The sequence below is a fragment of the Talpa europaea genome, assembly GCF_964194135.1.
Source record: "Talpa europaea genome assembly, chromosome: 10".
Classification (NCBI taxonomy): domain Eukaryota; kingdom Metazoa; phylum Chordata; class Mammalia; order Eulipotyphla; family Talpidae; genus Talpa; species Talpa europaea.
In genome coordinates this window covers 103511198-103538503 of record NC_140077.1, presented here as the reverse complement: position 1 = coordinate 103538503, position 27306 = coordinate 103511198, and the positions used below count along the sequence as shown (strand labels likewise).

The window sequence follows — 27306 nt, the reverse complement described above, 5'->3', positions numbered from 1 at the left end:
AATGGCTTATACAGTTTTTGACCAAAATTTTGATGTCACTCATGCACTAACGAATCTCAAGAAAACGAAATTGGAAAAGTCCTAAAGGTTTTACTATCACTTGGGTTTAGGTTAGATTTATAATGAATTCATGACATCTAAAGCATCCCTCCCCCCCTACAAAAATTAATACAGCAGGAAAATAGATTCCAAAGGAAGATTTTATCACTACGCTTTTCCACTGTAATATCTGGTCAACGTTTTCTTGACGGTCACTCTAGCATAGTTGGCGTTGCATACAAACTTTGCATTTGGTCAACCACACTCAAAAATCAAGACAAGTAACCTGCATATGGATGAAATGGACCCCTGGGTTTCCACAGCTGTGCTATAAAAGAAATCTATCATCAAAATTTACTTTCTTCTAGTCACTTCCTACTGGTGGAAGGGGAGAAATCTACAACTGGTTTCTATTTATTGACCCAGAATTGAACTTTATTTATTTATTTATTTACTTACTTACTTATTTATGTGCTGGCTGGATTTTATAACCACTGCTATGTGGCTTCAACACACACTAATTGAAGTCACCCATTAGACGTGCCTCAAATCCACAGTGTCTCTGACAGCCCCGTTTTGTATCAGAATGATCCCATAATCTACCCAATGTGTTAAATTACTCATACAAAGATTACACCCTATCATTTGCATCTGTCAAGGCCCGTGTGTTGTATTTATTCCAGTGCAGGTCTGAAATAAATTATGGTTCACAAAAAAAAAAAAAAGTGTTCCTGATAATGCTCTTTTCATGTCATGACATGAGGGGAACCAGTGTGAAAACTTCCCCACTTTTGAGCAAAACTATGCTTTCCTTGATTTGTTTATTTTATTGCCTTGATTTCCTTGATTTACAAGGTCAGCTATAAAAAGTCTGATGTTTCTTTTTTATATAGACATATTTATTACATCATCCTTCATTTTTGTACAATGTATGATTCTCCCCCCTCCCATGAAATTCCCACCACCCATTCACCTGTGCACCATGACCATCGTCCCTGGTGCTCTTCCCACCCCTGTCCTGATCCCTCTCCCTCCTCCGACCCTACAGAAAGTCTCTGGTCTATGGTTGCCTGAAAGTCTGATATTTCTAATTGGGTTAGAATGAATGTACCTTAGCACCTGACTGGCTGTCCTCAATCACAGGTGGATTTTACTTTTCAGTTAATAAGGCCTGGACCAAATTTAAGATCCATTGACCTTGTCAAGACACAGTTGCATAAGCCTGAGCGGACGACTGTCCCAGGGAGCAAACCTCTCTGCTGTCACCAGACTGAAGTTTCGTCATGGTCACATGCACACCATATATGCTGCATCTTTTCCATTCTCTAAACTTTAGAGAATGCTCCAGAGTCTGAGATTGAACTTTTCCCCCGAAAGAGTAGTTCTCATTAATGCAAATCTATGCCAAAGCTTCACAAGAGGTGTAGAAAAAAAAAATACAAGCGGCGTCTAGAATTGCTTGCAGTTCAGATGTTGAGGGTGGTATACAGTGAAGTAGTGATTTGAACACTCGCTGGAGCTTTCAAACTGACAAATGTGATCACGGTGATACCACAATGGATTCTATGACAAATAATCCATGCCGTGTGTCCTGTGAGTCTCTAGCAAAAACAACAGGCTATTTAAAGCACAACTTTAGGCAGAGAAGGTGCTGGAGTGTACTGAGTTATTAATTAACATGACAGCGAGCTTCAGGACATGAAACCACAAAGCAGCCCTCTGGCCGGCTGTCAACAGTGTCACACATGTGTAAATAATCCAGTTTCAAAAAGCCTCTTTCTCTTCTCTGCTTTATCCCCTTGACAATGATTGTAACTCTCTGTACTGAAATCCCTTCCAAGTCTAACATTTGTGATTATAGGACAGTATGAAAGTAATCTTGGTTCCAATTACTTTTTTCTAAATCTCACCATAACAAAAGTCTCAGAGAAGTGACCTCTGTCCTGTTCTTAGACACAAATGAGACTCTTGTCGGCACAGCTATGCAAGGCAACCTCATCAGCAGGTAGCACTCAAGTTAAACTGGCTCAACAGAAAGTCCCATTTTTCCCCCTAAGTTTTGACATACATAACACTCAGAAGAAAAAAATTTATCATGGGTGCCGTGGTGACCAGTGTGGTGTGGTGACCAGTGTGGTGTGGTAACATACATCTAAAGGAGTGGGATCTTGCATTTCTGAATTATACACAGTGTTGTAAACCAGCGTTACCTCTGTCCTCTCTTCAGTCACTGCTCTAGAAATTCTAGTTACTTCTAAGCTTTCCTTCAAGGTAGCCGGTCCTACTGACCTGCCCACCTCCAAGTAAAACACTTTTAGTCACTGGCACCACAACACAACAGGCACTATGCGGAGATCCTGGCCCCCAGAGTAGGAGGGGGGAGTGCTTCCCACAGGACACAGAAGTGATCCCCCTAGACTGAGCCTGGGTGGACATCTGGTCATCTCAGTCTCCTCATCCCAGGTGACCAGCAGCAGCAAGGCAAGAAGCTACCATCCTGGCAGGAATAATTGACCCTCGTCTTGAAGAGGAGACAGCTAACCTTGCACAGGAGGACAGGGCAGAGTGCCCTTGACCTCCAGTCAAGACATTGAAGCATTTTGGGGTACAGTCTTGCCCAACTTTAATAGTAAAATGGACCAATGCAGTAGACAGATCCAAGAAGGATCAAGGTCATCAGAGGCTCAAGAACCCTTGGTGATGAAGATCTGAGTCACAACCGCATGACCAAGAGAGGTGCACTAGAAGGGAGTCTAGAATAGGGAGGAGATGCAGAAGAGGACTGGCATCAGATGCAGTCCCCAAACCAACCCAGCGGCAGCAGCAGAGGTATGGTCCTCCTACTGCCTCCTTCTGCTAAATTTGCCTAGGGAAAGAAACCAACCATCCTCTGGGGGAGCAGTTCCCAGATGGGAGAAACTTACTATAGAAGCAAGTGGGTCCAAGAAACGCAAAGGTGTGTAACAGCTGCCTTGCTACCCTAATAAAGTACCAGGCAGACGTGTATTCTGGAATGTGCTGTAAGCCTGAAGTCTAGGCTTTACGGAACCATCCTTTCTTGCTGCTTCCTGCTCCAGGTGGCTCCTGGTACTTGTGGTTTAGTACCAGGTTTAGTGCCAGTCTTGCAGGTTTAGCTGCAAGACTCCAGTCTCTGTCCCATCCTCACCTGGCCTTTCCCTCTTCTGTCTTATGACACAAATGACTGGGTTTAGGGTCCACCCATGTAGTCTGATCTCTCAGAGCCTTAATTACATCTGCAAAATCCCTATTTCCAAATAAGGTTACAGTCACAGCTGGGCTGGCACTAGGTGGAGCACACCCCAGGAGTCCCCTCTGGCCCCAGGCATGCATTCCTCCAGCTGCTGGGAGCAACCGGTGTTGCCTCTCTCCTGGGAACTGCCTGCAGCCAGAGGGTGCTGTTTTGCCCACAGCTTGTCCCTTCCTCAGGGTCAGCCCTTGGCACTGAGTGGTCAGCCACTCAATTCAGGCAGATCTGAAGGGATCCTCCCCCAAGAGCTCCCTGGAGCACAGGCTGAGGGCAGCCATGGTCCACCTTCTTGTGCTCAGTTCTGCTTCTCTCACTTCTTCCAGGCTCTGTTCCCAAGAGCACTTCCCAGCTAACTTCCTCCATGCTAGTCTCCACCTCGACATCTGTTCCCAGAGAACTTGACACCTCTTATTAGCTGGGGAACTTAGGACAAGATACTTAACCTCTCTACTCCTCAGTTTTCTCCTCCATAAAATGGAGATAACAGTAGTGCCCCCCACGCGTGTCTGGAGAATGAGCAAGTTAATTCATGCAAATCTCTTAGAACAGTGCCTGGCATCGCAGGAAGTGTCCAGCACATATTTATCACATGCTATTATAAGCATGAGTTTGTCTGTAGTACAAATCTTCATTTATGGAATTAATTTATTCTTATAGTAATATATTATTTCAGCTTTCTCTGATAAATCTGTGGAATAATGAAGTTCACAGCATGTTACAGTTTACATTATTTCTGATATTACAACAAAATTTAAATGTTAATATTTTTAAAAGCACTAGACATTATAATTTCCAGGTTAGTCCTTTTTCAGCAAAGAAATGAGATCCTTTTTTGTATTCTTTATAAATGTCAAACAATGTACTTCGTACCTTTTGTAAATTCATGTATTTAACTCTAAATGTAAGTGATCAAGCCAAACAAAATCAAAAAGGAGGAAAAAATGTAAGTTAAACTGAAGTCTTGATATTTCAGAGTATTCTGAACTCTGGTTCATATATAAATGCCTGCTAATAAGGAGTTCTAAATACACATACTAAATATGCATGCAAAATGACAGCCTATTAAGGCTATAAATTAATTCTCAAAAAGCAATATAAAGTTAAGGGTATGTTCATATAGTTGATAAGCTGAAATCTTAAAGGAATAAATTAGTCACACATTTTGCATTTAATGCTGCCATATCTTAAATTAGTTTTTCTCGGGATTAGGATGTACGGCTGGTAGCCAAATCCAATCTCATTATTTGTCAGGACGGGATGAGTAAATCCTAGCAAGTCAGAGCAGATAAGAAAAATTAATCCTGCAGACAGAGGCGAGCGTTCTATCTGCACTTACGTCGTCAATATTGCACACATCACTTTGGGCAAAAATCTCACCCAGCCCATAAAGAACAAGTTTTAAGAATAATGTCTGGTTGAGTTTCCATGTCTCACTTGTAAGAAATAGTTATGACCTGACTTTTTAAATACTTACTATGTGCTAGTGTTTGAAATATATTACCTTTGATTCACAAAGTAACCCTTGAAGGTACATGTTATGATCCCATTTTCCAGGTGAATAATAAGAGGTTTGAAGAACACAGCTTGTAAGACGCAGAGCCAGACAGAGCAAGTGCATTTTGCTCTTCCCACTGGCTGTCACCCACTAAGCACATAACCATGAATAAACCAGCTCGTGTTCTGCATAAAAGAATTTAGAAATGTGTTGTATGATATTGGCATTCCTCCTAAAAATAAAAAGGAAATGTATCTACCATAGTTGTTTTTTGTTAAGTTTCAACCCGGTTTACTTATTTTTCACATTAGAGAACAGACAAAATAAACTAACAAGTTAGACTTGCTATATTCTCAAATCAGTTCCCTGTATCTTTGGAAAAGCACGGGAGACATAGTTGTCTTGTGAAGACAGCTCAGAGGACCAAGCAGTCGATTGTTAACTCGAGACACTTAGGAAATAAAAAGACCAGCACTATTTCCACTAATGTGCAAAATTCACGGCATCGTGTTCTGACAATAGAAAGAGGCACCGAAAAGAGGATTTTTTTCACATGAAACAAGAACTGTCTGGTACTAAATTACAACATAAAAGGGATAGTAACTGTTTCGCCATATTATAATGTTTATGGTCGATGCTCTGACACCACACTGCTTTCCAGAAAGCTGAGGACTCTACAGGCTGCGCCCAATTCCTGAGAGCAGCCGATGCTCTTGTACGTGGATTGCACGCAGGTCATTCCATCTTATTACTGACCAGGCCTTCCTGTGGCTGTGCAGGCATCTTAGCAACCATGCAGAGGTAAGCAAGATGGATGAGGTCTCCGCCATCACCTCCCGCAGCTGACAGTGAGCAGGAGGGGATGACCTACGTGGAGCTCGCCGCAGAAGGGGACTTGCAGACTGAGAGTGTCCACTCTCGGGGTATTTATAAAAAGGGTCTTAACTAACAGTGGTGACGGTAGAGCTCGAGTAGTCAAGGAAGAATATTTTCAAGGAACAAGTAGCAGACCTCTCCTGACTCGCCCGCTGCTCCCCTCAGCAGTGTACTTTGGTCAATCTGCCTGTTCTGTTCCCCACTCTGTCTCTGGTGAATCCTCTCACCCTCTGATCTCTGGCCTGTACCCCAGCTCTTGTATGCCAGTGGAGTGGAGATGCCCGGCCAGAGCCCTCAAGGAGAGCATATTTCATGCAAAGGGAAGAACCAGAGTCTTAGTGAGCCCAGGCTGTGCTAAGGAAATACCACAGACTGACTGACTGAAAGAGCAGAAATTATTTCTCACACTTCTGGAGGGTAGAAGTCTGAGATAAGGGTCCCGGCACCATAGGGCTCTGGTGAGAGCCCTCTTCTGACTTGGAGGTGGCCACTTTCTGGTTACTTCCTCAAAGGGTAGGAGTGAACTCTGGTCTCCTTTTTATGACAACACTAATTCCATTATGGGAGATTAATAAGAAAGCCATGGGGCCTCCCTGGTGGCGCAAGGGGTTTAAGCACCACACTATGAAGCAATCTGCAGCCTCTGCAGCATGACTTTGATCCCCAGCCAGTCAGGGAGCAACCCACATGGCGTAGCAGACCTCTCCTGACTCGCCCGCTGCTCCCCTCAGCAGTGTACTTTGGTCAATCTGCCTGTTCTGTTCCCCACTCTGTCTCTGGTGAATCCTCTCACCCTCTGATCTCTGGCCTGTACCCCAGCTCTTGTATGCTTAAATAAATATTAAAAAAATAAAAATAAAAGCTATGGCTTCATCTAAACGAAGTCATCTCCCAAAGACTTTACCTCCAAATAATACCACTGAGGGATTAGGGCTTCAACAAATGGATTTGGAAGTATGGGGAGGAACACAACATTCAGTACCCAGACAGAGTAGAGGTCTGAGGCAAGCAAAGAGCATGCTGCCTTCAGGAAAGATGAAGGGGTCAGGAGGCGTTCCTTGGAACAAGGGCATAAAGGCAGGCAGATGGACTAAACAGGATTTAAATGTGCTCTTACAACGAGAGCAGAGTCATTGATGGTTTTAATGGAAGTAATATAATGAGACCCAGGATGCAGATGATTTTGAAAGTAACCATCAAAGGAAATTGTCAAGTTCTAACTTAAGAGAACAATGCTTTTAGCAAGTGATAATTGAGGTATTTGGGCTCCAGAGTTTTGATTTACAAAAAAGAAGAAACACACCAATTCTACTTCCCATCTGGTTCTTTAGACAAGCATCTGAACAGGATTTGGTGAGGACGGATTTTCCTCAAATGTGTCACAGGAATTACTCGTCCTTCACGTCTCAGCCAAACCCAAGCGTGGTGGGAAATACTATCATCTAATTCATGAAGCTGATTTCTATGTCTACTTTTTAATGCAGCATTATCATTGTTCAATTAGATTCTTAAGCTATAAATACATGAAATTTATTTATGAGCTTGGGAAAAACTATAATATGCTTAAATGATTTAAACTGTTAACATTTACTACTAGTAACATGAATTTAGCCAAAATATCAAATCAATAAGCCATTGCAGCTATGCCATGGCTATATATATTACACATGTAAATTATATATAATGTGTATATGTATACATAATATGTACGTACATACATGCCTTCATTAGCTGCCATTCAAGCATAACCTAATATATACAGTAAAATTCTACAGGCTTGGGCCTCCCTGGTGGCGCAAGGGGTTAAGATGCAACCTATGAAGCTGTCTGCAGCCACTGCAGCAAGAGTTCGATCCCCGGCCAGGGAGCAACCCACATCGCACAGCAGACCTCTCTGACTCATCTGCTGATCCCCCAGCAGTGTACTTTGGTCAATCTGCCTGTTCTGTTCCCCACACTGTCTCTGGTGAATTCTCTCACCCTCCACACCTCTGGCTTGTACCCCAGCTCTTATATGCATAAATAAAATAAATCTTTTCAAAAAAATCCCACAGGCTTCATTTTCAAAGGGCTTTTACTATTAAATTAAATTACTGAAAAAAAAATGAACAGAGAATCTCAACATCACATATCAAAAGGTATATATGTACTTGGAATCTCAGGAACAGAGAAAAGAAATAGTGAGACAAAAATATATTTAAAAATAAAGGAAAAACAAACTATAGAAATATTTCCTTATATATAAAGATTAACTTTGTCCTTAAACAGAAAAGTTATAGAAAAAAATGGTAACTGTACTTCATATGTTAATCACTTAATATTAAATATGAATTATTAATTATTAAAAATTTTAGATAAATAATTAACAAGGTATCTTTAAGAAATTATGAATTTAGATAAAAGCACAAGTGTACTCTTTTCAGTACACTTGACAAAACTAAGTATTACCATGTTCCCCCAAAATCTCTTGTAGACTATACTGATTTAAGTCTTACTCGTCTTACTTGCATTAAAATGAACAGAAATTTGAATTTATCAAAATAGCAGAATTTTGGCTTCTGGTATTACTGAGTCTCCTACTACAAAAACTTATCCTGTGCAAGCAACAACTTTAAATTCTGAATAAACAGGAAAAAAAAGTAAACAAAAGTGCCTGGGAGCTGAATAAAAGCATTGAGATTTCCACACAGTGACAAAAATATGGAGGAACACACCAACATTTACCATTTTTTTAAAATATTTATTTATTTATGCATACAATCTTTATGCATATCTATTTATTTATTTATTTATTTATGCATACAATGACTGGGGTATAGGCCAGAGGTGCAGGGGTTGAGAGGATTCACCAAAGACAGAGTGGGGAACAGAATAGACAGACTGACTGAAATACACTGCTGAGGGGAGCAGTGGGTAAGTCAGGAGAGGCCTGCTGCACCATGTGGATTGCTCCCTGGCCTGGGATTGAACTCATGCTGCAGTGGCTGCGGATAGCTTCATAGGTTGTGTCTTAACTAACCCTTGTGCCACCAGAGAGGCCCAACATTTACCATTTTTAACTTATTCATTAGTTTTAGCCTATTACCTCAGGACAGGTATCACTCAAGGCATGAGTCATGGAGACTAAAGCACCACAGTCTTTCTTGGCTGAAGAACATTAAGACAGAATTCAAAGCAACCACAACCATTGTAGAGTGAGAGAGAAATTCCAGATAAAAGAAGCACTCTGAGAGAAAAAAAATGTCCCAAATTCTGTGCATAAACTTTGCCCAAATCTCTGACTACTGACTATTGAACTACACATGTGTGAGGCTAACTGCAAACAGCCCACTTAAAGAAAAACATAACTGAAGTGATATTTGCACTGGTGTGCAGGAATCAGTTTGCAATTTGAATCCAACCAAATTAATTGCCTACTTCAAAGAAATGTATCAACACTATTCAGAAGAATACAACATAATCCAGAGTCTCCACAACAAAACACACATACAATATTCAGAATACAATGCAAAATTATGCAACATAAAATAATCAGGGAAATGTGATCAATTTTTCAAGAGGAAAAGAAAACAAAGAGGCCAACCCCAGGATGACCCAGATATTAAAATTCATAGACAAAAGCTTTAAGGTTTCTATCTCACCTATATGAGGTAAAGAAAGACACTCTTGTAATGAATGAAAAGATAGGGAATGTCAGAAAACACTATAAAACAGAGTAAAATGGAAATTCTACAAACAAAAAATGCAGTATCTGAAATAAATGTGTTAGATAGGCTTCATAGCAGAGTGAAGATGAGAAACAAGAAATGAAGAACTTGAAAAGAAAGCAATAGAAACCATCTGATCTAAAGAACAGAAAATTATTAAAAAGAAAAATGAACATAATTGCAAGATCTCAGATGAAAAGGCCTAATGTATGTTGATTTGGAATCTCAGGAAGAGAGAAAAGAAAGAGTGTCATAGAAAAATATATTCTCAAATAAAGAAAAATCAACCTCTGTCCTTAAAAAGACAAAAAAATTATCTCATAAATTATTAAAAAAAGTAGTAACTGTGCATTAAATATTAAAGTATTAATTGTTAATTGTTAAAATATTTAGAGAAATAGCAAAGTATCTTTACTGTATTATGATTCTAGATAAGAGCACAATTATAATCCTCTGTGTATATGACAAAACTGAATATTATCATGTTTCCAAAAACATCTTTCTCTTAACCTGTGCTCAGATTAAAAACTTTTTTTTTTTAAAGAGACATTTATTTTATTTATTTATTTATTTGTTTGTTTGTTTGTTTATACATGCACTGGGTACAGTCAGAGGCGCGGGAGGGTGAGAGAATTCACCAGAGCCAGAGCGGGGAGCAGAGCAGGCAGAAGGACCGAAGTACACTGCTGAGGGGAGCAGCGGGCGCAGCAGGAGAGGTCTGCGCGCCATGTGGGACCCTCCTCCCGTGGCCGGGGAGCAGCCGGGGATCGAACCGGCACTGCAGAGGCTGCGGGCAGCTTCGCAACCCAGCGCTCAACCGCTGTGCCACTGGGGAGGCCCAAGTTCTTAAGTTTTTAATCTGAGGGGCCTCCCCGGTGGCACAGCAGTTGAGCGCTGGGTTGTAAAGCTGCCCGCAGCCTCTGCAGCACTGGTTTGATCCCGGGCTGCTCCCCAGCCACCGGAGGAGGGTCCCGCATGGTGTGCAGACCTCTCCTGCTGCGCCCGCTGCTCCCCTCAGCAGTGTACTTTGGTCCTTCTGCCTGCTCTGCTCCCTGCTCTGGCTCTGGTGAATTCTCTCACCCTCCGCGCTTCTGACTGTACCCAGTGCTTGTATAAATAAATATACAAATAAATAAATAAATAAATAAATAAATAAATAAATAAATAAATAAATATTAAAAAAAATTAAGAAATTAGGGCCTCCCTGGTGGCTCAGGGGGTTAAGCACTGCACTATGAAGCAATCTGCAGCCTCTACAGCACAAGTTCGATCCCCAGTCGGCCAGGAGCAACCCACATGGTGCAGCAGACCTCTCCTGTTGTGCCCGCTGCTCCCTTCAGCGGTGTATTTCAGTCAATCTGCCTGTTTTGTTCCCCATTCTGTCTCTGGTGAATCCTCTCACCCCCCACACCTCTGGCCTGTACCCCAGCTCTTGTATGCATGAATAAATAAATCTTCAAAAAAACAAAAACAGACTTAAGAACTTACTAAATTCATCTTGTTATATTAAGAGTGTGCTGTAATATTCATAAAACCTACATTTTTAATGTAAGTAAACCAATTACCTAGATTACTCAAACATTAATTTATAAATTGTCCTTCCTATAACCTCTCTTCTTTATGCTGAAAGAGACAATGGAAGTGGAATAGACATAAGCATGACAATTAGATCTTACACAAGATTCTCATTCTTGGAACATGAGTCCAGGAAATAAAGTATCTGCCAGCTCTGAAATACCGTGTTTTTGTTTACGCATATTGCAACAGAAAAAGTCTTTGTATTATTTTTAACAGTTCAGTACTTAAAATAATCTATACTTCAAAGGAAAGTAAATACTGCATAAACTTAGATTGCTTCTTTACCTCTTGACTTGGTTCTTTTATAACAGACGGTCTTAAGATCTAGACAAGTCAATCTCTATGTAAACAATAGCTTCCTCTGTGTTTCCAAATGTAGAAATCAAGAGGAGTATATACAATATGAACAGTTGCTAACCAGACAACTGTTTAAAATCAAATAGTGTTCAAGCCCATTTATGGTAAGGTTAGAAATAATATTTAATTTTTTGGAAACTTACCCATAACGATGGTGGTTACTACACAGTTTAAATGAAAAACAAAATTTTCAGAGTAATTTAAGGTAAAAAGCTTTTAAAGCCTCTTGTATGGAACAGAATTTCAGATTATCTGTCAGTAGTCAAATTGATTAGAAATGGCTTTGAGTTCTGTTTGTTCTTTCCATTTTCTATACTTGTCAACACAGAGCTACATGAGTCTTCCCTACTTCCCGCAGCTCATCTCCCCAAAGCCTCAAGTGGATGATATATCTTTGTCTCAGGATTTAATATGAAGTAAACCAAGACATCATTCAAAAAACTCAAAAATTAAAAATCACTACCATTTAAAACAGGAAACATAGATTCTAATAATTTCTATAAAGTGACCATAAACAAATAATTTAGTTGATTACATAAAGAATCTCGACATAGGGCCTCCCCGGTGGCGCAGCGGTTGAGCGCTGGGCTGGAAAGCTGCCCACAGCATCTGCAGCGCCTGTTAGATCCCCAGCCACCGGCGAGGGTCCCACATGGCGCGCAGACCTCTCCTGCCGCCCGCTGCTCCCCTCAGCAGTGTACTTCGGTCCTTCTGCCTGCTCTGCTCCCCGCTCTGGCTCTGGTGAATTCTCTCACCCTCCCGCGCTTCTGACTGTACCCAGTGCTTGTTCAATAAATAAACAAATCTTTAAAAAAAAAAAAAAAAAGAATCTTGACATATCAAATGTATACACAACACTTTAAATTACAACTAAAAAGGTTTCACATTTACTTCTAACTATAATATTTTAACAGTAAATGTCCTGTTATATGTTTTGTATTTAGATTTTTTTCAAAAAGTCTCCCATATGCAAAATTAAATAACTTGTGTTGTTTGGCTTTCTTTCTTTTCTTTTTTTTAAAAATTTATTTATTTATTCATACAAGCACTGGCTACAGGCAGAAGTGCGGGAGGGAGAGAGAATTCACCAGAGACAGAGCAGAGAGCAGAACAGGCAGACCTACGAAATACACTGCCGAGGGGAGCAGTGGGGGGCAGGAGAGGTCTGTGTGCCATGTGGGAACCTTGGCCACTGAGCCCACAGCCCTGCAGAGGCTGTGGGCAGCTTCGCAACCCAGTCTCAACCGCTGCGCCACCGGGGAGGCCCTGTTTAGCTTTCTTAAAAGAGGAATCCAAGTAAGTTTTAATTGATGTTCTTCTACTTTGTTATAAATTTCCTATAATAAATGAAATTATTGAAAACCTCTCAATGGCTTATTTCACAATTTGGCCCATGCCCCACCTCTACTCCTGAAAGAGAAATTCTCAGGATAATCAATTAAAAGGCAAAGACACATTATCAATTCAATCATATCCCAACATGATAATATTTTTCTCCTTCTCTGGCACAGGTGACAGAGTGCAGTTCTGGAGATGAGTGCAACAAAACAAAGTCCAAGTGCTTGTGCCTATTTCTTGGCAAATACCTTCACCCTTGGAAGGTCAGAGTAGCACCTAGATAACAGGATTCATGGGACTGGCAAGTGTGAGCTGAGATGAACTATGGAAGCATATCTGAGAATGGGCTGCTTGGTCTACGTGAATCTTAAACCAAGGCTCACACACTCCTGGCTCTTGGGGAAAGCCCTAGACACACTCCATGGTGACTAAAACTGTATGCTTTCCCAGGGCATCATTTGAGGTTCACAATCCTATTTCTATCCTTTTTTTTTTTGAAGATTTATTTATTTTTATACAAGAACTGGGGTATAGGTTAGAGGTGCGGAAAGGTGAGAGGATTCACCAGAGACAGGTGCTAGACAGCTGTCTTCTTACCTGATCTCCACAATAACCCTGTGGGGTATATCCCATTATTATCCCTACATTATGGGTGAGAACAGTGAAGCTTACAAAGGTCTGGCGACTTCTCAGAGGTCAAGCTACTAAATGAGGAAATTGAAATTTAAACCCAGTTCTACCTGGCTTCACAGGGTAAGCTTTTACCCTCTTGGTCACGCTTCCTCTGTCCAAATCAAGGACACCTGGAAATAATGCGTAAAACTCTTCCATCCTCACTACTAAAAAGCTTCCACACACTTCATCAGTGGGCACTCCAAGATCTGCGCTTTTATGGGAAAATGGTAAAACCTGAGATGAACTTACAGTGCGGGCTTTTTAGAAGGAAGTTCAAAACAGATTTATAAGAAAGACAGACCTAGTGTCCTACTGTGTACACAGGCAGGGTCAGTGTGCCCAGAAGCCCTGGTCTGAAAAGCATCAAGATGATTTAAACAATAATCAAAATTCAGGCATTTTTTTCTGTTTAGTCAAATATCCAATCAGAACTGCTTCGACTCTTTCTTCCCACATGAAAGATGCCAGTGGTTTCCACCAATTACAGGATGTCATGCTAAGAAATCTTGCCTGTCAGTTCGTACACTTTAGCAGCTACATTTTCTTCACAACTTCTTGACACTAATAGATGCTAAGGAACACTTTTGATCAATAGTAAAAGGAGGGTAATGAATTTATTCTCAAGGGGGACCAGACACTGAAGGAGGAGGTGATACAGAGTTGCAGAACCCTCTTCCAGTGGGAGAGGGCTCTGAACAATGGCCTGGCCTGGGTAGAGATGGGACAACAGGGAGCAGACATCAGTCGCTTTAGAGTAGAGCACTGAAGGAAGATGAGCAAATGGGGGAAAGATGTCTGTCTATAGACTTAACTTATAAATGCTGCACACAATGGGAGAGGCATATTCTATGCTGATGAGAACAAGTACAGTAGTTAGGATGTGAGAGAGAGGAGAGAGGGAACAATGAGAAGCAATGTCAGAGAAGACAGAAGAGGTGAAATATAGAGCAGAGAAGTGTGGTTTGATTTGGACAGAGCGACACCTATCTTGGGGATTGAATGGCACAGATACAGAATAGTCTGACAGTAGGAGGCAAAAATACAAGTGAGTTTTCATCTGGACTCAACAGAGTAAGAGGCGTGATACCTGCAAAGAAAAGAGCAAAAGGAACAAGATATGATGCTTAAAAAGTAAAATTGTAGGGCAGATGCTATGGTGAAAATAGCAAAATTGCCCAGTAGTACTGAGGATCCAGCAGACGCCATACACTCATCATAGCACCATTCCTCACAGGCAATTGGTCCAGCAGTGAGGGGTGGGGGGGGGTACACAGAGCAAAAAGGATCCATTCGTTGTGATGTTTTCAGGTATGGAAGACTGGGAGTTAATTTGCTGCATCTGTTCCAGCTGGACAGGAAGGGAACTAACGCAAGGAGAGGAGCTTTATATAAGGAGGGAAAAAAAGGAATCTGAGAAAACGTAAAGTCCAAAAAGTAAAGTAAATCAAATCAAAGACTGAGAAAGCAGAAAGGCTGGAAGGCTGTGATCAGAGACTAGGATATAAGTTGAGATTTAAAGGTGGAGCAGTTCTGGATGACTCCAGCTTACAAAGTCTGGACGTGGGGTCACCTCCATCCAATGACGTCCAAGTTTATGACACAACCTTAGGCTGTCTCGTGCAGTGTGTACCTAAAGAGCTGTCAATATCTCTTTTCCCTGGACTACTGGTCATTAACTCATACTCAACATAGCAAAAACTCAATTAAGTGAGTATCCGTTCCCAAAACTCTCACGCCTAGTTTTTTCCAGACTGAAAATAGAACATGATCTTTTATTTCCATCCCCACATTTCCCCTGACACCTTCCTCGAGGTGTCCAACTCCTCCATGACAATGCCTCCACACTGCCCTTCCCGTGACACCTCACTAGCCTTGGCCAAGACAAGGGTCTCATCATTGGCAACATATTTACAAGTTTCAGTATCATGACCTGGTTCCCCTGATGTCTCCTTGCTAAAATTCAAGGCAAGTCACCCTATAACCTTACTTTACACAAATCAATCACTAATCAAAAACCTGCCACATCTCTAACAAAGGTTAGCTGCTTTGTGAGCTGCTTCCCTAACAAAGGGCGTCTTCTTTTGTCAGACACAGCATGTTTTCTATGAGCTATCTCCTCCATGTCTTCAAAACTACTTCCATGACTTCATTATTGCAACCATAAAGAGCACAGTTACTAAGATCTGCACTATCCTCATGTGGACTGCGTGATCCTAAATAGAATTTTAATTAAAATTCATGTTAGATGTGATATTAACCTGGTCTACCCACACCATAAAGCACGTATTTCTTTTAAATGAAGATTTTAAATCAAGAGTTTAAGAAATAACCTGGCATTTGTAAAGTTGATCTAAATATAATTTCCCTAAGGGGCTATGAAAGTGTGAATTACTTCCATAGTTGCTCACTTTTAATTCATAATTTAGAAGGCAGGGGGCTCATTAGTAGAAGTCTGATGTTTAGTTGTTAATAAAATTAATTTGTTGTCAGACTTCAATCCTTAGAGACAGGAAATCTTATTGAAAACAACTTTCTGGAATTCGTGCTAAGTGCCTCTCTTTTAGAGGTAATCATGCCTCAAAAGGAGATACAAATTTTTCTGTTCTAAAAAAAATGGGCACTTACCGTAGAATGCACCCATGACAGGTTGAAAATAAAAACATATAAACCACAGACTTTTAGGGAGTCCTGATCAACTGTATGAAGAACCTTTCCCGTCTCCAAAGTTCCTTAACTCTTGCCACACCAGCCCCTTCTATCACATAGTATGGAGGATCTTAAATCCTTACAACAATGCGTTGTTAAAATAAATTATGATGTGTGATGGTTGACTGCACGTGTTGATTTGAGTGGGCCACAGGATGGCAGGTAGCTCCCTGGCTAGACATTCTTCCTGGATATGTCTGTGAGGGGTTCCCGGATGAGGTTAACAACTGACCGACCAGGTGGACCTACAAAAACAGATTGTGCTTCCTAAGGTGCGTGGCTGCTAATGCATCCAATCCACAGAGAGCCCGAAGAAAACAAAAAGGCAGGGAGGGTGACTCACTCTGGCCTCACTGCACAAGCTAGGCCTTTAGTCTTTTCTTGCCCTCTTTAAAGACTCATGCCACCAATTCTTCTGGTTCTCAGGCCTTCAGACCCAGACTGAATAATTACATGACTGGTTTCCTGGGTCTTAGGCTTGTTGATGGCAGACTGTGGGATTTCTTAGTCTCCACAATCACATGTGTCAATTCCTCAATGATATAGATGCATGCACCCATACACCCAGGAGAGAGAGGGAGGGAGGGAGAGAGAGGGGAAGAGAGAAAGGGGTAGGGTGGGTATTCTTCTTGTTCTATTTCTCTGGAGATCCCTGGTTAACACACATTTTGTGGATAAGCTGTGGCCAGAAAAGTGACCAGAGATAGTAAATGATGAGTGAGAATTGGAACCAAAGTTTTCAGAGTCCAAGTTCAGTGCTGTCTTTGTCCAACCTGTCTCAATAAAATATCTCAAAGAGTTATGTCTGGTAAACAGAATAAAGGACATTAAGATGTGGGCCTCTCTGGTGGCGCAAGGGGTTAAGATGAAACCTATGAAGCTATCCACAGCCACTGCAGCACGAGTTCAATCCTTGGCCAGCCAGGGAGCTACCCACATGATGCAGCAGACCACTCCTGACTTGCCCGCTGCTCCCCTCAGCAGTGTATGTCAGTCAGTCTTGCTGTTCTGTTCCCCACTCTGTCCCTGGTGAATCTTCTCACCCCCCACAACTCTGGCCAGCACCCCAGTTCGTGTATGCATAAATAAATAAAAAAGAGGCATTAAGATGCTTTATCAAACAGCCATGCCCTACACACCCGAGGCCAAGCTCTGAGGACACATGAGGATGAGGACTCATCTGAGGCTCTTGGCACTGCCCACATTGTACCGTCCTGTCTCTCTCTGACCCTCACACTACTTTATAAGGGGGTGGGGTGGGGGCAAAGATCACTTGTGAGAGATCGTCTGTAAGTTCCTTAAGACAGGTAGGATTCTATAAGCCCATAAGGAGGATGTTAGAAGAATCCAAAGTAAAACAGATTTTTGCCTTCATTGCCAAAAACATCCACATCTAATTAAAAATTTAGTACACAATTTAAATTTATTTATGTTCCTTCTTCCATCTTTTAGAGCAAGGGAAGCTTTATTTTAAATGTCAGTTTTAATTAGTCCTCAACTTTTGCCAGACCAGACAAGTTTCTTCATCATCATCTTCTAGAAGTCCTATTTACTAAACATTCAGTAGTATATAATATGTATTAAGCACTTACTCTGTGAGTCAAGCATTGCTTGAAGCATAGATGTATTAATTCATTACCCACTCAAAACTCTATCTGGCTGTCACTGTTGTAAATCATATTTTTGAGAGGAAGAAAGTGTGGCATGGGCATGGTGCCCAAGATCACACAGCCACATACTGTGGAGCTGAGATTCAATCCCAAGCACGCTAGCCCCACAGTCTGTCTATATTTTCCTTCACTAAATATAGCCCCATTGTAACCTTCAAAGCTATGAACATCCTACCATGTAATGTCATTCATCTTTAGTTCTAGAACCAAGAATTAGACAAAGCACTGGGAACTTATATTGTAAGTAGAGATACATCCCAGAGGCTCTAAGTTATATTGTCTCTGTTACATACGCAAACTATCTGATCAACTCTCCCAAGCAATGAAAGGAGAAAGGAAGTCAAAGTGGCTCACTGGTCTTGAGTGGCTGTTAGGTGGGGGCAGGGAGAGAAGGAAATCAAAGTGAAGTGTGAGAGAAGATTCTACAGTCAATACTGGGTGCCTAACCACAGCATCAAAGCAATGCCAGAGGCAGGCATAGTGCATGCTGGGAACTAAGACACACAGCCAGCAGGAGGTGGGCAATAGTGAAGGTGAGTGAGCAGGTGAGATGAGAGAGGGGAGACTATCCTGAGACAGGTGCAAATCACTGCTGTGAAAATCTTACATGCTTTCAGAGTGTGCCTGGGTCTGGCCAGCCCCATCCAAGGAGCTGAGAAGACAGACAGACACAGGTAATACACTCACATGCCCATCACAGCCAGTGCATGCTTTGACCTAGACAGGTACAGTAAACAGTGAGAACACCGTAGTACTGAAGGGGGACGACAAAAAGATACAGGATGAGCAATACATTTCAGACCATAAAATGCCAAAGGATCAATGATAATAGATGAGGAAGCAGACTTTATGATAAAATTAATATATACACAAATAAAATGGGAAAACATAAAACCTGTGACTAGATTACTTTTCACTCTGTCGCTCTTCAATAATAATTCAGCAAAATTATCACTCTGGTAGATGAGATTATATATACAGTGAGACTGGCGGCGCTCAGAGTCGCAGGGGACTCAAATACCAGATTACTACCTCTTCATGTGATCAAGGAGGAGGAAAATTTTCCTCACCCTTCTGGGTCTTCTCAGGTTGGTCAAGCAATCAAATTAACATCATGGAGATTAGAGGAGAAAAGAAAATATCTAATAACATACAGATGGGGAATCGACATAGGTGTAGGCGCCAAAGTCCATGGGGCAAAATGAGGGGATGTATATTAAGCTGAGGGATGTATATTAAGATGGGGTGGGGGTGGGCGGGATCACGGGTGATGTGGAACAGGTGATCATTCGATGTAATTAGATGTTGGCCCTGCCATAAGGATAGGTTTTTCCTAGAGAAAAGTTATTTCTGGTAAACACTAATCCTGGGCCACAGCACCCATGTTTATTCCTCTGGGTAGTTAAGGGAGTAGAAACAGTTCCTTGTGAGCCTGTTGCACCTCAACTGACCTCTGCTGGAAATGATCCACATGCCAGAGTGACATGTCCCGGGAGGCCGGTTCTGAACAGCCTGGGAAGGCGCTCCTTCGTACTCGCAATACTTTGTTTTACTAATTGCGTCAGCAACACTGGGGAGAGGGTGGGCAGGAGAAGACGCATCTGGTGGGAGGAGGGAGCATTTGAGATGTGCCTCCAGTCTCCGCAGTTTGAAGAAAAGGGAAGGGAAAACAAGAAGCTACGCTGGACAGAACTAGGGTGATGCCAACGGGTACAAATAAAGGGTAAGTGGCAGGAATCTGAAGGCGTGGTGGTCCAGGCAAAGGGACAGAGCAGTCTGAGGTTTCCTAAAACCTTTTGAAGTCTCTGACTTCTGAAGCTGCCATGAAGAGAGCTTCATGGAGAAAAGCCCTTGACATCTTCCAAGAAAGCCCCCCTCAGCTTCACCGGCTGGTGTCCGCCTTCCCCAAGCATTCAGGCCTGGAGGGAGAGTGGCTCTTTGACCAACACTTTGACAGCACCAATGAGTAATCCTTGCTTACATCACACCACTGTGGGGTCCTCCGGCTTTACCTCCACAGTACAGATCAACGCTAACACATTTTGAAAGACTTCACTCACGTCTCGGGGTTAGTCACTGGAAGGAATTCCACCAAGATCAAATGAATCTGCAACAAGATGTAGGTTGGTCTTTTCTCGTGCCCGGAGCACAGCAGCCGTCAGGCTTTCCTTCTCTCGTGTCTGCCCAGATGGCAGGTGCCACCTTGAATGTCCAGGCCCTGCACCCCTCCCAGGCAGGCGCCTCAAAGTCACTCACACACTGACAACCAGCAAAAAGCACAGCCAGGCGCTCGCCCCAGTTTGGAATCTGCTTTTCACCCAACCGATTGATACGAGACGTGACTTTGTCAGCCTCGTAGTTCTCAGCAGTACAAATGCCACGAGACCAACCAGCAGTGAACCCACACTCACAGACACACCCCAAACTCACAGACACACGCGTGGGAAGGACGTGCTAACAGAAACAGGAAAGTTTCCAAAAGGAGCTGATTCATGTAATTTGGGAAGAAAGTGAGAAAGGTAGAAGGGGCAGGACTTGGATGCAGAATCACTGGCTTTGAGGTGCCCAAAACACATCCAGGAAGACGCACCCCCCCCCCAAGGGACAGAGATGTTAGCTGAGTGTCTAAAGGAGGCTGCCCCCGGAGATGCCAATGCTGATGTTCTGGAAATCGAAGAAGGCAGTCTAGGAAGGAGGGAAGTGAGGGAAGACAGGCGCTGGGGATGGCGCGAGAGGGACGGGGAGCTGCCAAGAAGGGAAAACGCAGTGCGGCAAATGGAGGTGAGGAAGAGGCGCTCCAGAAAGAGGCAGTGGGCAAGAGTCCAAAACGCTGTAGAGAGGATGAGGGTGTGATGGCTGCGAAAGCCCCCGGGGGCTGAAATGAAAGAGCACAGCTGCCTGGGAGGCAGGATTTATTTAGTGGAGTGTGGGGCTGAGGTCAGAGTGGGGGGGTTCAGGAGCGATGGTGGGCGAGGGGTGGCAGGGCATGTGGCCTCCCCTCGAGGGCAGTGAGGGCAGAGGGAGGGAACAGCACCGGGACCACTGGGGATGGAGGGACCTTGTCCCTGTTGTCACCGCTGCACGCCAGCACCAAGACCAGGTCCGGCCGTGGGACAGGTGCTCCTGGGACAGGCGGCGTTCCCTGCCCAGTGTTTAGTCCATTAAATAAATGAATGAGCAAGCGAGCAAGTGAGCAAACAAGGCACTGGGGCCTGTGGAGGCAAGTGTGCGCCTCACGGAGCTCTGTGTCTCTAGACACCTTACACGGCAAGGGCTATAAGGGCCGCCATGTCACTGGAGGGGGGTGTTGTGTGGGGGGGTGCTGGTGCTGAGTAAAGGTCTGGCCCAGCGGTTAAATTAGCCACCCCTCTCTGCCTTGACCATGAAGACGCGCTGACAGAAGAGCTGAGAGGGCGCCTGAGAGTTGATTCTTAAGACGGGGCTCTCCATATGGGGACACAGGAACTAGGGCACATAAATCCAGGAGAGCACCCAAGGGTTGGAAATGCCCTGTAGAGGCTAGAGGGCACTTAGCTCAGGCAGTTACTCAGGTTCTTATATTCTGTATTAAATCCCCCTGCAGGGAATGTAGGAAAGAACTTTGGCATTTTTTTCCCCCTGATTCTCATTTTGTTTTTGTTTGAATCTGATGAAGGAGAGTGGAGCAGATATGAGATCTAAAGGGGGAAACCTGGCAGAGAACACAAAAAGAAGGGATAGTTATAAAGCCATGATATAATGCAATCAAAGCCTCAAAGAAAGGAGAGGCCATGAGTCCCGGGGCTAGATGAGGAGACTAGCTATACAACATGGTATAGAGAAAGACAGAGAAAGACTAAGAAAGTGCAGCGATAGGACAAGGCTGGAAAATACTCCTGTGAGGCTTCCCTGGAAGGCAGGAGACCGAGAGGTTAGAGAACACAGCAAGTTCACAGGAGACCCCCAAGTCTAAGAGGGTTTCTGCAGTCTTGAGTGGCTAGATGGCTGGAATTTGCAGAAATCCTAATCAGCATGATTTAATTCTAGCTGCAGCAGGACTTGGCAACTTGTAAAGGCTTTCTGCCTTTGGAGAGGCAGTCTTATGCTTCAGCCAAGTTCAGTCCATCATAATGGAGTCACCACGTACCGATTCATAATAGCGGGATAAACTCGCACCTCTGGCAGAATCCTCTCCCAATATTAGAAACAACTCCTTAAGGCAGGTTCTATCAAAAGAATCACAATTAATCCACCCCAGTTATTTTCCTTCAAACACAGCCAAGTTGCACTATTTCCTACCAAGACTGGGCTCTTCCAGGTGGAAGGAATTTTGGAAATCATCAAGTTCAGCCTCTCACTTACGATTTCTTTTTCAGGAATTGTTGGGGCAAGATGGCACAGGGCAGGTTTTCTATGATTTGAGCAGACCAGACAGGGTAAAGGAGAGTCCTTGGGCCCTGGGTGGCTTTCTCAGGCGTTTGTTGAGCTTTTAAGTGTAGTGCAGCAACCAGGTACACGGCAGGAAGGGGTGCTAGGGGCCAGGAGGCCGGGAGGCCTCCAAGCCCCTGGCAAGTCTTCATTCTGAGTTCTCTGGCGTTCTTTCTCCCCTTCTCCCTCTCCTGCCTCTCTCCTGCCTCTCTCCTGCTTCTCTCCCAGAATATCTCAATACTGAGCCATGGCCCACAAAAGTAAACAACACAGCTTACAGCAATGTAACAACTGCAGGTGCCCCATCAGGCAGGGCAATCCTAATGGTGGGAGGGCAGAACAGCCTGAAAACCATTCACCCTACAGGAAACTATGGCAGAATCCACCAGTGCTCACTGGCTTCCTCCAGCTCCATACTTCTCAGTCTCCATAGAGGACACCTGGGGCCATGTAGCTGAACGCTGGCCAATGGGACGTTGGCAGACCTGAGCTAAGTCACTCCCAAGCCTGGCCCCCTCTCAAATGAAGGAGAACCAGTCAACCTGCATCCTATCAAACTCTACTTGAGATATAAAGAGCCTTCCTCTGTGTTACTGGCATTATGGCTTTGCTGGTTTTAGCTGCAAACATTAACTGACCTTCCAGCCTTCTCTTCATGACCTGGTAACTCAAAGAGTTGCCCATTATGCATGTGAATATGACAGATTGCTCCTGCTCACAGAGTCAAAGGATTAAAAAGGCAGAAGCTGTCTTGAAACTCACTTTTACAATATGGAATATCTTACTTATCTAACAGTTACTATTTGAAATGTGATCTATAAGAGCTAAAGCCTCACCCCACTGAGAGCCAGGACATGAGCACAAGAGGACTTAAGACACCCCCAAAGCTTTAGAGCTGCACCCATCCGTCTGAATGATGTAGCTCTATATATTTACTCAAGCTATCTTGGAGTAAATAAATATACCCTGGAAACCCACTTTGCCAACTGACTTCAGATGGCAGGAAATCAGAAGCAATAGTAGAGAGGTGCTAGAAAGGCTCAAAACACAATGTTCTGAGAGTGAAGGAGACATCAAAACTCTACAAAGCAAAGCAGGGAAGAAAGCTTCCTTTCATAGAGGGTGATGGTGCCCCCTCTACCCCTCTGAGTGAGGAGGGCACCGTGGGGGCTCAGCCCACAACTAATAAAAGTGACTGGGTGTCCTCAGCCAGCCTTCCTGCTTCTGAAGGAGGGGGGAAAATATATAAGTCCCTGGATAGTTCCTCAGTATACTCCAATGTGTAAAGGCATACACTCTTGTGTATTTGAAAAACTCGCTTGTGAGGCCACTTTATTTTCCTGGGATACCACAGGGGACATCTCTACTATGATGCCCACTGATGATGCGCAAACTATTCACATGGTGTTTGGCAAAGATTTGTGGTTCCCTCCCCCGCCCCACCAGCTGACTGGGTGTTCACTTGCCCAGCACAAAGGACATCCAGCCAGCACCAAAGTCCAAATCCAAACATTATGAGAAGTCGCCAGGACCTTAGAGATCGCTGAGGCCAAGCCCCTCGCAGCAAGGTTAGGTGACCTGAGAGCACCCTTTCACCTTGCTGTACTGGAAGAACAGAGCCCCCCCTCTTCAGAAGCCAGGTGCAACCATCCCCGCCACTGTTCACTGTCCTCTTTCCCTGGACAGAACCACAACCTCATCTTCCCTTTCCAGGCCTTGTGGTCCACCACAGGCCTTGCCACTCACCTGCAGGAAACAGTGACCAGCCGGGGTATGCTCCAGCAGGCTGGCATTGTACACCTGCCTCAGGAAAACAGGCTCGTTGTCGTTCACGTCGGCCACAGCGATGCTCACCAGGCAGGTGGCGGAGAGCGGGGGCTCCCCGAGGTCTTGGGCCACCACCCTCAGCTCTACTGCCTCCTGGACCTCCCGGTCCAGCCTCCGGGAGGTGCTGATGACACCACTCTCAGGATCCATGGTGAATGAAGGTTCACACTCCGTCACGGGGCCCGCGTCCTCCGGGTGGCAGCCAGCCTCGAGGTGCACCAGCGCGTAGCGCAGACGAGCATTGTCGGTGCCAGCCTCGTCGGCATCGGAGGCGCTGACCCACACCACCGGGGTGCCAGGGGCCGCAGCCTCAGACACCGAGGCCCGGTAATGCTCCTGGCTGAACAGAGGGGGCTGGTCGTTGAGGTCGGCCACCCTGAGCAGCAGAGTCTCCTCCGTACTCAGCGGCGGGGAACCCGCATCCGTGGCCACCAGCCGCAAAGCGTACAGGTCTCGGCTCTCCCTGTCCAGCGGCCCCTGCACGCAAAGGAAAAATACCCCCGGGGAGCCTCCAGTTCGCAAGGCAAAGGCTCCCTCCCCGCCGTCCAAGGACAGCGAGACGCTCCCGCCTCCCAGACCCACCCCCAGTTCGCCCGCGGCCTCTCCTCGTCCATCTGGGCCGCCGTCCACGTCGGACACCGAGACTCGAGCCACGTAGTCCCCCGGCCGGGCGCCCTCCGACACGCGGGCAGCGCCTCCCTCGGTGAGGAAGAGCAGGTGAATGGCGGGCGGGTTGTCGTTCACGTCCAGCACGGCGATGGACACGCGCACGGTGGCCACCTCGGGCTCCGCGCCGGCGTCGCGGGCCTCCACCACCAGCTGGTGCCAGGCCTGCGCCTCGCGGTCCAGCGGCCGCCGCACGCTCACCACGCCGCTCAGCGCCTCCACCGCGAAGTAGGCCGCGTCGCCCCGGGGGCCACCGCTGCCCCCCGGCCCGGGCGCCTGGCGGGCGCGCAGGCTGTAGCGCACGAGGCCGTTGGGCCCCAGGTCCGGGTCGGTGGCGCGCACGCGGCAGACCGGGGCGCCCGGGGGCGCGTCCTCGCGCACGGCCGCGCGGTACTCGCTCTGCTCAAAGACCGGCGGGTTGTCGTTCTCGTCCAGCACGCGCAGCTCCACGCGCAGGTGGCCCGTGCGCCGCGGGCGGCCGCCGTCCCACGCCTCGATCTGCAGCTCGTGCGTCGCTGTCACCTCCCGGTCCAAGCGCCGCAGCAGCACCAGGTCTAGGGGCTCCAGGGGCGACGAGGACAGCGACGCCGGCGGCGACCCCCGAGCCCCGTAGCGCAGCTGGAAGAGGGGTCCCGCGGGGTCCTCGGGCAGGCGGGGCGCGTGCACCAGCGTGTAGCCCTGCGTGCCGAACAGCCCGGCGTCGGGGTCCCGCGCCCCTGGCAGGCGGAAGGCGGTGCCCGGCGGGCTGAGCTCGGACACGTCGAGGCGCAGGGAGTCGCTGGGGAAGCGCGGCGAGTGGTCGTTCACGTCGTTGACGCGGATGTCCACCTGCACCACGGCGCCCAGCAGCGTGGCGGCCACGAAGCTGTAGTGGTCCCGCCGCTCGCGGTCCAGGGGCCGGGCGGTGCGGATGACGCCGGTGTCCGGGTGCACGTGGAAGTCGTCCAGCAGCGGGGAGTCGTCGGAGTCCTCGGACAGAAAGAAGCCGCCCCCCTCCTGCTGCTGCGCGGCCGGCAGCCCAGCGCGGATGTCGCCGACGAGGGTGTCCGGGGGAAGCCCCTCGTCCACGGAGAGGCTGAGGTTGAACACCTGCGCGGAGCAGCCCGAGGCCGCCCACAGCCACGCGTGCACCAAGAGCGCGAGCAGCCGGCGCTGCGCCCGGGCGCCGCCGCCGGGGGACCCTGTCCCGTTGCGCACGGGGCGCTTCCCCGCGGGCGTCCCCGGCTGCAGACCCCGGCCGCCCATCCTGCGCCCAGAAGGGCTCTCGCTCCGCCAGCTCCTAGGAAGGCTCCCGGGTACGTGCCAGCTCGTGGAGGGGTGGCAGACAATCCCGAGTGTCTTCTGCGTCGGAGCCAAAGAAGAAAGGACTTTGTTTGGCAAACACGCCAACAGACCGAGGAGTTCCCGAGGTTACATCTGCAACTGGTGAGCGCGTCTCCGCCCGGAGCTGCTGCAGACAGCGGCGCTCTCGCAGCCTCCGCCGCAGCAGCCCCTCTTCAGCCCCGGGGCTTCTCTAAACGGGTCTCATCTCTGTTTCTCTCTCCTTTTATTCCTTTTACATCTGTTCCTTGTTCTGCTCGGCTGGTTGTTTCCCCCTGGTAAAGTCAGGTGCATTATTTCTTTGGCCAAAAAGGATGCAATTATTTCAGGCGCGCGCACACACCAGGAGAGCGCCGGGGTCGGGCCGGGGAAGGGGGTGGAGTAAGGGCGGGGGGGCGGGGAGTGCGTGCGCCCGGCCGGAGGGAAGGTGGGAGCAGGAGGGGAGAGAGGGTGGCCGGGCGGCGGGGTTGCCTGCAGCTCCGGGTGCGCCGCTCCCGCGCGGGAGGTGGCGCGGCCTCCCCAGCGACCCGGCCGCGGCCGCGGGCCCTCCCCGCCCCTCCCCTGCCCTCCCCGCCGCGTGACGCGGCGCACACGAGGGCAAACTCCCACCTGCGAGTCGCCGCTCTGCAGCAGGGCGCGTTCGCGGCTGTGCCAGGGAACGAGAAGGGAGCAGAAGAGGAAGCGCCGGGGATGGAGACCCGGGTGGGCCTGGGGGTCGCGCAGGCGGGGCGTCGGTCTAGGCTGGGCGTGCAAAGTGGCGGGGGGTGGGGAAGGTAAGAGGTGCAGCCCCTCCCCGACCTTCCCTCCTCCACCCCCTGGACGGTCCCTTCTGCAGCTGAAGCTTGGCCCGGGCTGGAGAGGGCGGGGGTCTATCACTTTGGCGAGCCAAACTTGTGTTCTCCATTTGGCGAGAGAGGCTCGTCCCCATGGAAGGACAGATGGAGTCAAAGGCCTATGCACAGCTGGGGCTGGGTGGCCGTGAAGGGCGGGGGGCTGGGGGGGTGTGTAGGGGAAGAGGGGTGTGGAACTTGGAAAAACCTGCGTGAAACCCCGAGAAATCTGTGGCACACATGGTGCAAAACACGCTTTATTATGCCGCGCTACCAGTCCGCGCTGCGTGCGCGTCTTGTCACTCCCTTCTGCCCCCAGGATGACAATAGGTTCGGCTTGGGAACACTTTTTATGCATGCGGCGTCATCACAGCGCTTGCGAGCGGTTTCAGGATGCTGATTGACGTGCAGCAGCCCCGCGCCCCAGCCCCGACCACCTCCCAGCGCTCCAGCCACCGCCTCTGAGCGGGGAAGTTTGCAGCCAGGGCCTCTGTAGGGTAGCGCTGCCAAAACTAGCCTGTGTCTGAACCCCCCACCCCCATGCTAA

The 27306-nt window shown here is 46.7% G+C and overlaps 1 protein-coding gene across 1 annotated transcript in view; it reads right to left on the bottom strand.

Moving 5' to 3' along the window:
- DCHS2 (dachsous cadherin-related 2) overlaps positions 1 to 25854 on the bottom strand; it is a gene marked incomplete at both ends in the record, with an annotated part of 163519 nt that extends 137665 nt beyond the window's left edge. Inside the window, one exon of the mRNA XM_084245589.1 lies at positions 23863 to 25854. Coding sequence (XP_084101715.1) covers positions 23863 to 25854 — 1992 coding nt within the window. The remainder of the gene's footprint in view (positions 1 to 23862) is intronic.
- Between the last annotated feature and the right edge of the window lie 1452 nt (positions 25855 to 27306).